The sequence below is a fragment of the Furipterus horrens genome, unplaced genomic scaffold (assembly GCF_987537825.1).
Source record: "Furipterus horrens unplaced genomic scaffold, mFurHor1.1.pri manual_scaffold_8, whole genome shotgun sequence".
NCBI lineage: Eukaryota > Metazoa > Chordata > Mammalia > Chiroptera > Furipteridae > Furipterus > Furipterus horrens.
In genome coordinates this window covers 18,949,837-18,962,996 of record NW_028327178.1, presented here as the reverse complement: position 1 = coordinate 18,962,996, position 13,160 = coordinate 18,949,837, and the positions used below count along the sequence as shown (strand labels likewise).

Here is a 13,160-nt window from a genome sequence, read left to right as displayed (position 1 = left end):
AGTGCTCCATGAAGAATCTCTTATAGAAAAAAAAAAGGATAAAAATAGATTCAATGTAATAGATAAAATGATAATCAACTAGAAGAGAGAAGTAATATGATATGGCAGCAATTATTAATGTTCAGCAATATCCAGTTCAATCTTCCTGGATACCCAAAATGTCTACATTTCTCAGTGTTCCCCACAGTTAGGTGGGACTGCATAATTGAGTTCTGACCAGTGAAATGTGAGTTAAATTTTCAAGCCAAGGCAGTTAAGAAACAGGGAATTATCTATCTGAGCTTTTTTCCCCTTTGTTAGCTGGATGGACTATCCAATAGAGACTTCCAAAGATCTCAGGATTGTCAGAGCCAGAGCATGGAAGGAAACTTTCTCCTGATTCACAGTGATGATATGATCATGAAGTAAACTTTTATTATCTCGAGCCACTGACTGACTGAGACTTCAGGGTTTTATTTGCTACTGCAGCATTTCTTAATCTAACTTAATTACAAATACGGTAAAAAAGAAAGAAAGGAAGAGGTGCCTTTTTCCTTCAATAAGAAACAAGAAATATAATCAGGACTCAACAAAATAAAATGCAGAACAAGAAACGCATGATTCAATAAAAAGTCAAGATAAATGCAGCCGTGTGTGAGGACAGAAGCTAGGTTCCAAGGATCAAATGAATCTATGAAGAATTAAGAAAAAGGAATTGACAGGGACAAGAAGGAGAAAAGGGACACCAGTTTAAGAAGGCAAAGTTCAAGAATGACCACAGGTTCCTATATTCATAAATCCAGTGACATTGTACAACCACTCACCAGAGTCTTTTTCTGGTTTTGATGGAGTTAACCTACTTTGAATCTGGAGCAAAGCTACATAGTATATGGATGTGTAAAGTCAAGAAGTATCTGTATGTATAAGCAGAAAACAGACAGAAATTCCGAACAGGAGGAATAGGGAGTAAGGAGGAATGATGATAATGAATACAGTATAGCTCAGAAAGATTAGCTTGGTTGGCCACATTTCTGTATATTCAGCCTTGCCCAAGTTCTGGTAGTTCTCTGCGAACCTGTGCACAGTTCACAGTATTTAAGACATCCTAGTCATCTGCATTAGAAAACACATGGAGCAGATGCATTTATCCAGCCAAAAGCAGTGCAGTGTAGGGCTGGAATCATTTGCTCCTGTCCCAAAGGAGTTTCCAGTCTCGCTGGGCACATATAAGAGAGAGCAATAAGAAACCCAAAGCAGCATATAAGAAGGGCCAAGTGACTGGTGCAGAAAATCAAGGACTCTTAGAGGGGTTAGAGGGGGGAGAAAATCTGAGATTTTAGGAAGCCAGGGCCTGGGATGGACTTCAGCTGCTGAATCTTGAGGATTAGGCAGAGCTTAGGCCTGAAGAGAGGAAAAAGAAATTGTGTCAGCAAAAGCAAGAAGGTTGGCATTGGGGGCCAACAAAGGAAAAGAGTTCTGCTACAAAATGGCAAATGTAGATTGGTTCCAAATTATATAGGGCCTTGAACAACAGGTAAGGATTTGGGGTTTATTTTGCAGACCAGAGATTTTTGACAGATGTGCCCCAAGGATTTTTTAAAACATGCAATACCTAATTATTTACTTAGGGGCACTGACCTCTTCTCCTTTGTCAAGTAAAAAGCTGACAACAGCCAACACAACGATAGCTATCCAGTGTGAATGGATCAAAGTTATACCCATTTTTTTTGTCAGATTGGCAAAAATATATTTTTTGGTGTGCTGCAGAATTTCAGTAATTAGTTTGTGTGTGCCACGAGGTGAAAAAGGTTGAAAAACCACTGTTGTAGATAATAGGTAGGTTTAAAATTTTTCAAGATGAAAGTGGTCATGCAAAACCTTATATCATATTTATTTTTCTAGTATTGGTTCTTAAGCCTTCGGATATGTGAGAATACCATCTCAATTCAGTTTGGTTCTGGAGAAGCTACAAAGGTCAATTGGCCTTGGCTTATTGAGAGTTAAGAATAGAAAGTTCTGTTCTAAAAGATGAAACACCCATCAGTTGTTGCCAAGATTTTTTTCTTTCCTTGTTACTTAATGGTAAAGGAAGGAAACCTCTTAAGAGTTCTGAGAATTAATTAGTATCTCCTAAGGGACTTTCTTATGTCTGTTGTTACTTATGTAGCATATTAAAGAAAAGATCTCTCCTTACAAACATTACTTTATTAATCTTTGTTGAACCAACCTCATATGCTCAGGAAAGATGAGGAGTGGGTGGGTAGGGAAACCAAAGTATATTAAGAAGCATGCCTACAGATGTTAGAAAGGATCTGGGGACTGTGAGGGCTCTAAAAACCCATTTTATTATGTACTAGCTTTCCTTTTTCTAAGTAATAGGCAAACTGCATAGTTCTTTTCCAAAATGCTTTTCCTTTGAAGTCACAATGGCCGTAGGTTCAAATTCCTGATTTTCCACTTGTGAGCTGAGTGACTTAACTCCTTCAAGTTTTAATTAAGTAGTTAAACAGTTCCTGCCTCATAGGGTTGTTAAATGAAATAATGCATTAAGACATTAGCACAATGTAATCACTCAATGAAAGTTGGCTGCTGTTATTATTATTGGCTGCCAAGTAATTGGATGGATGATTGTGCCATATAAATAGAGAGATGAGAAAGCAACTACATAGAAAATCAGTTTCACCAATGATAGCTTAGTACCGAATTCAAACAGTATTTAACCATGTTTTAAAAGCACACAATTTGAGTAAAATGTTGATTCTTTAAAAAGTTAATCTCTAGAGGGCCATAAAAGCTATTTTAATCACTACAACTAATTACAAGGAAGTATAAATCAATAAACTTTGCTAAATGGTCTAAAATATAATAAAGAAAACCATCATTAACAATCATCCAGGAAGTCACTGCCTCTAATAGTGAGATGATGTAAAAGTTGGATGAGAAGAATGAATTTTATTATTTGAAAACTCCAGACATTAACAATGCTTTCAGGGAAATTCTTAATTTAGTAAAGAATCATGGCTTTTCACAATGATTATTTACTTCACACAACATGAGTTTATTGCTTCTAAATTATATGTGTATTAGACCTGCAATGGAAATAAGTGGCCATTTGCAGAAGGATATTCTCTGCTCTTAGTGTTTTTCGGATCCTTTCTCAGTTCAAAACCAGCCTTCTTTCCATTCCTACTCCTAAAGCTGTACCACTGTTTCAGAGCCCAAATCAAGACTGGAGTCAAGCTGCATTTAGAAAGGCCTAGATTTCTTCTTCCAATCCTGTGTGGTGATCACTGACCCAAGTCTTGGAGTCCCAGAGCTATCACTTGATCTCTCAAGCTTACCTTGCTGCCCTCTGACAAGGACAGTCAGTGCCCACATGGGTTCCTACTTAAGCCATGTTGTTCTCACCTTGGCACATCCTTGAGTCAATGACTGGGTTTGCTTCTTGGTGTGTTTTCCCAAAGCTGGAACTTGCCCATGAATGCTAAGTTTCCAACAGGGTCCCATCATCACAGATAATGATGACTGACAACCTCCTGCTCTTGACCTTGTCTGTACTGCCGAGCTCTATTCCCTTATAGGTCCTGGCTACACATCTGTTCACAGCTTTATTCGCATTACATGAGAACCAATGAGGCCTCTAGGCCTCCAACCTAACTCCTGGCCTACCTTGGTGAGCAGATGAAGTTCAGGTCTAGCCCCTTTCCCAATCTTCACCTGTTTGTATGGCAATGGCGGATGCCAGCCATATTATAGCTGGCTTAGCTGTGATGGCGAAGCCAAGAGATTGAGCAGGAAAACTTGCCATGGCAGTAAGAAGAATTGTATTTAAGGTTTGACTCTCCAATTAATTAGCCTTCATATCCACTGACTTCCCTTAACTGAATCAAAGGGTTAATGAGAACATAAAATGACATACACAGCATCACGGCATTGGAAAGTTGTCACATAAATAAGAAACTGTGTTAGTGTGCACCTTCCCACAACATAAGGAGTGAATAATTACAAACTGTGGTGTGGGCTGTCTATGGACCACCTTGTAAATGGTTAGACTTGAACGTTGTGTGCTCAACTCTGCAGAGAGAGACAAAGGAGTTCTCTTCATTGGAACTGGAGTCAGCTGAAAGTGTCCCATTCAATGGTGATTATGCATCCTTAGCACACAGATGGTGTTCCTCTTCTCTGACCTTCCTCACTGCGGACCAAGGCTGTCTAAAATAAAAGAGATCCTATCTGTTTGATCATGTCCCCTACAGCGAGGAGAGAGGTCTCCCTCTGTTGTCTAGAGACCAGAGGCAACAATCATTGCTCAATCTAAGGAAACTGGGATGTGGTGTCCCACTCTCCTTGCCTGTGGCAAATAGATGAGCAATTACTCAAGGCATTCTGAGGATCAAAAGCATTAGTCTGAAATGTCTAGTCTATCCCTATAGGAAATGCCAGGATTGCTGCTTTGATTTGATAGGGCTCTTTCTGATCTTATAATTTCATTTGGAACTAAAATGGAGAATTTTATTTGCATTGCCTGTATTCTTCATTAGCTAATAGTTGGGTTGACCTTGGAGTTCTCACATGATATCATAAAATAGTCAAAGGAAAGAGCACAGTTTTTTTCTGCCATCATGTTGTGGAGCCAAGGATTATTTGTCCTTCTGAAGAGTGGCTTTATTTTTAGCCCCATGCAGTGCTTTAGATGGATGTTCTATCACTTTCCACAGGGAGCCCAGATAACCCAATCACATCCAGTTTTAGGGACAAATTCTTTTTATTCCAATTTAGAATCAACAAGCATTGCTAGAGAAGAGATATTCACTCCCCTTAGTGAGAAAAATATATGGGTAAACAATGTATCCATACCATATGTTGGATTTCCTTGACTCTTTTTATCTGAAGCTTTGGGTTTTTGTGTGTAATTTCATGGTTGCATGGAGGATTGTTAAACTCTGGTGCTTGTAAGGAATAGACTCAGTCTGACAAAAAACCTCAATGTAGGAGGAAACTCTAAGGCTGTAAGAATAAGGACAATAGGAGTCTTCTAGTGCTCAGGGAAAGATACCTGGGCTCCTGGAATTTAGGTGGTGAATTGGAAGGAACCAATGCGGTTTTGGCATTTTCATTAGCAGAAGCCAATGGTTCTCCATTGGCCTTTAACCCACATCAGAGCTATGTCAGTTAATAACTACAGGCTCTCAGACATACTTGCCAAGTTATCTGGTTCTTATTTCCCGTTTGCTACAAGATCATTTGCTGATTTTGGCACTATAACTCTGAGCCATTTAAAATTGTGATTGGAAAGAAAAGAATGACATTTCAAGGCTTGTTTACACTGCCAGTTGTGGCAGTGACAGGGCAAAGACCTTAAATTCATCTGCAAACCTGAGTTCTCCCTCAGGGATCTCTAGACAAGCCACTGCTCTTGCTCCAAGAAGCTACTTGGTCCCTGAATTTGCATTGTGGTCTGCTGTTCCCTGGTGGCTGATCATGAAACTAGGTTTGTGTCCTCCCGGATAATTTTCTGTCATCTCTGGTATTACTGGCTGCAAGTACAAAGCTAAGTACACTGGGCTTCCATTTCTACATGAAATTTAAAATGTATACAGGAGAAAATGACCCATCATCAACTTGACTACCCAGTTACACTGTCTCCCCAACCCCCACCAAGCACAGCTGTCAGGTTCAGAAATTTGTGACATATCTGAAGGTCTGTGTGAGCCCCATGCCCAAACCCAGGCCCCTCCCAGAGGAATACTTCAAAGAGAATATCCTGCCCTTCATGGTCAATAGCAGTATCTTCAGGTTATTTTCTGCCAGTCATCACTGAGAACCTATCTTCAGAATCCAGGACTTGGTTTATATCCCTTTTCTGACCTGGCTTCCCATTCTTCACAGGCTAGGAGAAAATCAGCACGAGCATCCCTCCTTTGATTTCTTAACGTGGCAACTAAGGATAAGAACATTTATCTCAAGAATAATGGAGATGGTGGGGGAAAGTATCAAATAACATGATGATGCATTTTAAACCTCTTTTAAAATCTGTTGAGGGATGCCATTGGTGAGACGCCTTTTGGTTAGGATGGTCTTTGGCCACCTCAGGGTAGGAGGTCATCCACAGTAGACTCTGTGCAACTCAGCACTCCCTGAACAATTCTGGCCCCAAAAGAGTCACCATTTTGGGCCTTTCTATCTATCTGAAAGGCAGATTTCCTAAAAGGCAGAATTTTTGGCATAAAATGATCTCATGGACTTTGACTCAACATCACAGTAAGGAGGAAGGCACAATATGAACTCCATCACCAACATGTCAGAAGACCTAGCAGGATGTTAGAACATTCCCTTACCCATATGAAGAACCTAATGTGATAGGAGGACTCCAGCTGCTGACAATGGCCAAAGGTTAATCTAGACTTTAATAATCATTTTGGAAGGAATTATGTTTTAAAAAATAATTTATTCAAATATTTTATGCCAAAATAATTCTAAAAAGTATTTATTTCTATTAGTCGACCCCAAGCAAATGTGCATTTAACTACATAAACACAACTATTACGTCATAGTTTTTTTATTATAGACTTTTTTTTTATCCACATGAATGTTAAAGAAACTACAACAGAGTTAAATACCATTTTTGATAACATGATTATATTCTTAATTACACTCAATATTAAACTGTAAAATATTTCCAGAGGAATACAATCTTCATTCATACAGCAGGCAAAGTACCAGAGTGGAAGGGGCCACGTGTAAGTCTGTCCAGTTTGCTATGAAAAGCAGGTTTGTACGGCTGAGCCATCCTAGCTGTCGAAACGTGATCCTCAGTGCTAGGGCAGGTCTTATGTTTTCTGCCCACAAAGACTCACTTCTTCCAAAGTAACAGTCTTTAGAGCTTCCCTCTCCAAGTGTGCAACACCAAGATCACTTGGGACCCTCGACGAATTTCCCACCCTGGCTGCCAACAGCACTCCCAAAGCTCTCTCTGGGTTCAGCTGGCCTTTAAACACACAAAGACTCAAACTTTGGTTCCACCAAAAGATGTGACAAGCATTGACTGCTCCGGTTGGCTCCCCCCTCCCCCCGCTAACGAATGGCCGCTACAGTCTATTTTACATGGTTGTCCTTGCGGCTTTGAGGTCACTTGTCCTTGGGTTCTCCTGAAGCTGATTTTGTATTTGATTCTCAAGCCCTTTCAATCACAGTCTTTATGTGGGTCAGAAGTGCTCAGTGGCAGGCTGTATCTTACAGGAGAACAAGAGTAAGTGGTTCTGTGCACCTGGGTAAGACAAAAAGTGCAGAATGACAAGCTCAGCATGACACAATCAAATACTTTAAAAAAAAATTTAAAGTAATATGTAGTATTGAGATATCCTTAAGAGAAGACATTTTTAGTACAGTTTGGACAAAAACTTTTAAATGGTGACCATGAAATCATCTTTCTTTTTAATGTATATTTTTTCTCCTAGGTTACGCATCTCCGTTGACACTGAGCCACACTAGAACTACAGAATCTGAATGTGGCGGTTTGCTGTGCCTTCTCTACAGTAAAGCCATCTTGTTGGGTTCTAGAGGCTCCAATTTGTCTTTGGGCAAACATGAAGATAACCTGTGGTGAAAGGGACAGGCAGAATTTCGTGGTCTGGTGCCCACTGGCTTTGGAAGGATGGCCCAAGTTAAATCTATTTTCCTCTCCTGGGAGGTTAGAGCTACTGTTGAAGTATCCCTAAAAATTTTGCAAATAAACATCAATAAAATCATTGGATTGGTCATTAACTGCATTTTAATAACTAAGACTAGAAAATGTGAATTAGGCCACAATTTCAGGCTATAAACAGAAAAGAGCAGATGAAGTGTGGACCACAGAGCTGGGCAGTTTGGCTCAAATCGTGCCACTTGGTAGCAGTGGAACCACAGAAAGGTTACTCATCTCTCGACATTTCAGTTTCCTCGGCAGTAGAATAGCGAAAGTAGCAGTACTCCTCTCAATGGGTTGTTCTGAAGATTAAATAGGATAATTGGCATAAAGTGCTTAGAACAGTGGGAACACATTGTCATTTTCAACGGAGACTCTTGAAAGAATCTGGTCCTCTTATGTCTGACTACAGAGGAGAGAAATGAATATGCCATTTCCCCCTCCCACTCCCTTATCTTTGCTCTTTACAGAAAGAAGACACAGAATGTTCAATTGCAATCCCTCAACATCCTCTTAAAACCTTTTATTTGTTGTTATTTTTGTAGGAATCATTCCAGAAGTAAATTAAAAATAAGAGTTGACCAAAGAGGTAGATATTATTAGTATAGGAAAAAATCATATTTTCAAACTCTCCAGAAAGATATATAAAGTAGTAATTAGTGATGAAGAAAATGCAGACATAAGGCAAATAAATGTAGGTGGGTCATGCCCTTGAGTGCTATATATGATCTTGAGTAGACTTTAATAAAAGTAGCCCCTTGAGGGAAAGGAGAGAGAATATGGCAGGAGATTTACATGCAAGATTCAAAATTTTAGAGCTGGCAAAGACTTTGATCAGGTTCGGCCACCACATTTTATAGATGAGTGTAAGACTCAGAGAGATTAAATGATATTACTCAAGATAACATAAGGAGGTAAAACCAGATTTAGAAGCTAGACCACCCCAATGATTCTGGTAAAAGAGAAGTGGCTTTAGAGTCATATTGACCTGGATTGAATCCTGGCTTTTTCACTTATAGCTAAGTGACCTCACTGAGCCTCAACATTCTCATGCATGCACTAGGGATAATAATATCTACTTTATGGAGTTCTGAGGATCAAAAAAGATAATGTTGAAAAGAATTTAGTCTACTATCTAATAGAGTTGGTACTCAATAAATTATAGCTATTATTATTTCCATCTTGGTCAATAAGTTTCTGTGTGACTATGAATGAGCCATTTCCTGTGATTCACTTTCCACTTATATAAAATTACTGAGTTCTCTGTGAAGCACATGGGTGTTTCACCTAGGTACATGGATGACATTTGCATAGTGTTAAATGGTGCTTAGAAGAAGAATGTAAAGTAATAATTAAATTAGCATTAACGTTTATTTGGGGTGCAGATTACACACAGATTACACTGGGGTGTCTATTCAGGACACAGAAACATCCAAGGTAAGGAAGACTGTCAGGAATAATTATGGTGTTAAAAATGGTTCCAGATGAAAGAATAATACATTACAAAATTTTGAAATATTTTTCAAATGATTTCCATTGTACTCGTGAGCTCACAATGAAACACATATGCAGAGCAGTAGAATGTCTAATCTACTAGGGCTTGTTTTAGAGACAGTGTGAGAATAAATAAAATAAACTACACTTTACACAGCTGGTAGCTAAACAAATAGAATTCATTGCCCCAATGGGGACTATGCCTAGGTTGAAGAAAGGCTTAGATAAATTCATGGGTAATGGATTTTTAAGGAGTTATCAAGGGAAAGTTAAGAGTATTTAGTGTATTTGCCTAAAATTTGAGGTTGGTATCATTCAGAACAATAATTTGGCTTTTTTAATGGAATCACACAGTAAGGGTGGGCCTTTATTTTGACTCAACATGGAATTTCTTATGTCCTAATGTAGTGCAAAAAAAAAAAAAAAGATTCATAGAGCAGTGATATGTGACAGTACTTGCTCAGCTTATTAAGTGGATTGCCTGTGGTTTTGAAAAGCTTCCTCCTCTTAATAGTCATATTGGAATCCACTGGGTGGCAAGAACACAGCACACTACCTTAAGGGTCACTCTTGCATAAGACATTAATGCATCAGTCCCTAATTTGGAAACCTGTGGTCACTCAGCAAGACAGAATTTGTCTCTCTCCCTTGCTGTAATGATTTTTATTTTGTAATCTCTCTTGGGGTAATTCCTTTGCAGGCTTGGCATGTTGAGAATCAAATACTGCCTCTAACAATATGGTCGTGATTCTCTGCTTGGCTGATTTAGCTCAGCATTTAAGTAACCACTAATCTTCTGAAAGCACTAGGGTCTACTTAGAGAAATCCCTGTTGTCTGCAAGGATGGAAACAAAAAGCAGCATGGAGGAAGCATTAGTTACTAAACACAAATCAATCTTTTTTTCCACCTAGCTGTATGCTTTGTCACCATCAGAGGCATGGTTTCAGGGCAGTGAATCTTCATTTTGCAGGTGTAAGACCAGCTCATGTCTGACAAGCAGGGAAGATCAGTTGGGGAAGTGAAGTTTATTAACAGAAACATCCTAATATTGTCTCTTTACTTGAAAGTAAATTATCTCGACACTTTTTGGTTTATCAGCATTAATTTTGGATGATTCTTGCCTTGTTTTCCTTGATATTCTGGATTAAGATTTACTGGAGTCTGAATGTTCTAAAATTACTCATTTCACACCACTGGTGCAAACCTGTCTACTATAATGAGAAATTGCTTGAAGTCAATTTCAGACTTAAGAAAAATACTTGGTGCTGGCTGGGTCGCTCATTTGGTTGCAGCATTATCTTGTATACCAAAAGGTTGTGGGTTTGGTTCTGGTCAGGGCACATGCCTAGGTTGCAGGTTCAATCCCCGGTTAGGGTGTGTACAAGAGGCAACTGATGGGTGTTTCTCACATTGATATTTCTCTCTCTCAAATCAATTAAAAAACACATCCTTGAGTGTGGATTTTTAAAAAGTCAATTACATTTATAAAAAAAAAAAAAACTTGAATCTATAGAACGGAGCCAAACTCAAAGGCCCATTTGCGAATGCTTCATGGAAATGAAAACAAAATAACTTATTATTTGACCATCTCTGTTGCAGAAACATCTGCTCACAGAAGACAGGAAATGCATGCATTAGAAGAAAGTAGACATTGGATCTAAAGTCAGGAACCCTAGAATTTCTTCCTGGCTTTGCAACACAGACACAAAACATCATATCTCTCTTCTCTGTACTTCAGTTCCCTGTGTCTAAAATTAAGAGAAAGCATATGAGTGAGAGTATATCTTGAAATGAGTTTTTAGCTCCTAATGATATATGACATAATCATCATGATTTAAGACAAATATTAAAGGTTATTACTAATACAGATGATGGCAAGAAGTAGGATTGTCACTTGCACATGGTAGAGGAGGCATTTGATATGCAGAAGAGAGGCATGAAGGAAAGAAAAGGAACTATGAGCCTATATTGTACAGAATCCTTTTTGTCAATAAATTCCATTGAGTTGAAAATATGTTCCAGAGGGAAGAAGTGGGAAGATTCATTCTGATGGGAATGGTCAAACTGATAAATGATCACAATCCTAGCTGGCCATGCACATTTACAAATGCTACCTCTGACATTTGAACTTTATCCTGATTTGGCAATTCCAGTTGTTAAGTCATCCTAACATATTGTTATAGGAACAACAAAATCCTAGTTTTTGCATTCCTTCAATTCTAATAATCATATGTCTTTTTCCATATAATCAAAAAGTTGCTTTTGAAATGCTTAGTTATGTTCTGAATACAGTCATTGAATTTTCACTGTCTTCTTTTCCTTAGGAGTCCAGAGTAGTTGTCTTTTAAATTGTTGCAAAGGATGTGACCTTGAACCTGGCTTCAGTTGTAGAGAAACTGTTATTGGTTTCGGGAAAGAATAAAGTACTACTGCTAAAGCAGAAGCCTTCAAAGGTCTATTGGGCCTCTAATTGTTCATATCACCATCTATCAGTAACTCATTCCAAGTCAGATTTCAGGAAGACTTTTTGGAAGCAAAAGCGAGCCTGAGAAGATGAAACACAGTAAGCATGACCAGTGACACTTCTGTTTCCTTCAGAGGAGCAGCAATTAGGGGGTCAGGGAGAACTGAAAGAGCTAAAACCTAGAAACAGAATGAAGATCATTCCTGCAGACTGAATGGAGAATTTCTTAGTTTTAGAAATTTTCCATAGAGTTTATAAGGCCCGCACTGCTGTTCGTTAAGGAAGGCCTATGTACAGCTATAATAAAGTTCATCAGTGTACTGGCTTAAACACAGAGTACAGCTTTACCAGTCTGTTGGGCTATTTCAGATACATCAATAAAGAACATGGCCAAGCAATTATAATTCAGGGAAATCTCTTTTCTCTGGTGAACTCACCTTTTAGCTTTTGCTGAGATGGGCACCAAGCTTTTCTTTCCTGATCAAGCTTGCTGCATAGGGGATCTGGAAGATAAACACAAGCAAAACACTCCAGGTAAGCTAAATTTGGAGACAGATGTGTAACGGTAACCTTTTATCATGCCTAACAATTTGAATACCAACAGATCCTCCCTGAGGAAAAAGGGTCTCCATTTTCTCGGCTGTATGGACTTCTTGGATATAATATTCCTAAGGCTATTAAAAAGCATGTCAAGGACAGAAGAGGTGATCACCCCAGATTGTTGCTATAGCTAGTCTCTGAGGTTACTATATAACATTTCACTTAAAGTTTTCAAAATTTTGTGTTTAATAATATGGTGCTCTTATTTTTCATTTAGGTACAAAAACTAAGTTATGGTGTTATCATGTATGTCCAAGGTCACAAAAAAAGAATGTGATTACAAAGTAGTTCAATGTAATCTTTCACTTAATCAGAGTGATAAAATATGCTATCATTATAAATCACAAATGAGATTAACTAACTAAACACAAACTATTACTCTGGTTACCCAATAACTACTAAGAAGCATCAGAAATAATTGCACTGAATGGACAATATGACCCTTGAGAATTCTACCTGGATAAACTTGAAAGTACTTTTCACTACTGGGGCATTGAATGAAAGCCTACCACATTTGATATGCTACTTTTCATTAGAAAATTCGAATGGTTGAAATTGGACGACATACATTATTTAGATTTGCCTCTGCACTAACCCCAGTTAAGGTACTCTATCATTATGTTACTTACCTTCATCATTACAAAGCTTAATGCAGAACTCTAAACATTCAAATCTATTTTACATTTAAAGAAATAACTATTCAGCCTTCTAGGCTGTAACATAAAATACGGCTGTTATGTAAAAGGAATGAGGGAAACAAAATTATTGTCATTCAATAAGGCAATGTTTTTGAATATTGTTATATACATTCCCCTCATTCCCAGCATATTTATGTCTTGCTCTCCTGATCTACCAGTCCATAAACAAGAACCTTTATTAATAGAAGGAACTACAAATCTAAAATGACACTAGTGACTAAGATGAGCTGAACTATTTTG

General features: G+C 38.3%; 1 protein-coding gene across 1 annotated transcript in view; it reads right to left on the bottom strand.

The window, feature by feature from the left end:
- Positions 1-12,062: 12,062 nt before the first annotated feature.
- SKOR2 (SKI family transcriptional corepressor 2) overlaps positions 12,063-13,160 on the bottom strand; it is a 34,500-nt gene continuing 33,402 nt past the window's right edge. The window contains exon 7 of the mRNA XM_090285094.1: positions 12,063-12,125. Within this exon, the coding sequence (XP_090141220.1) occupies positions 12,063-12,125 (63 nt within the window). The remainder of the gene's footprint in view (positions 12,126-13,160) is intronic.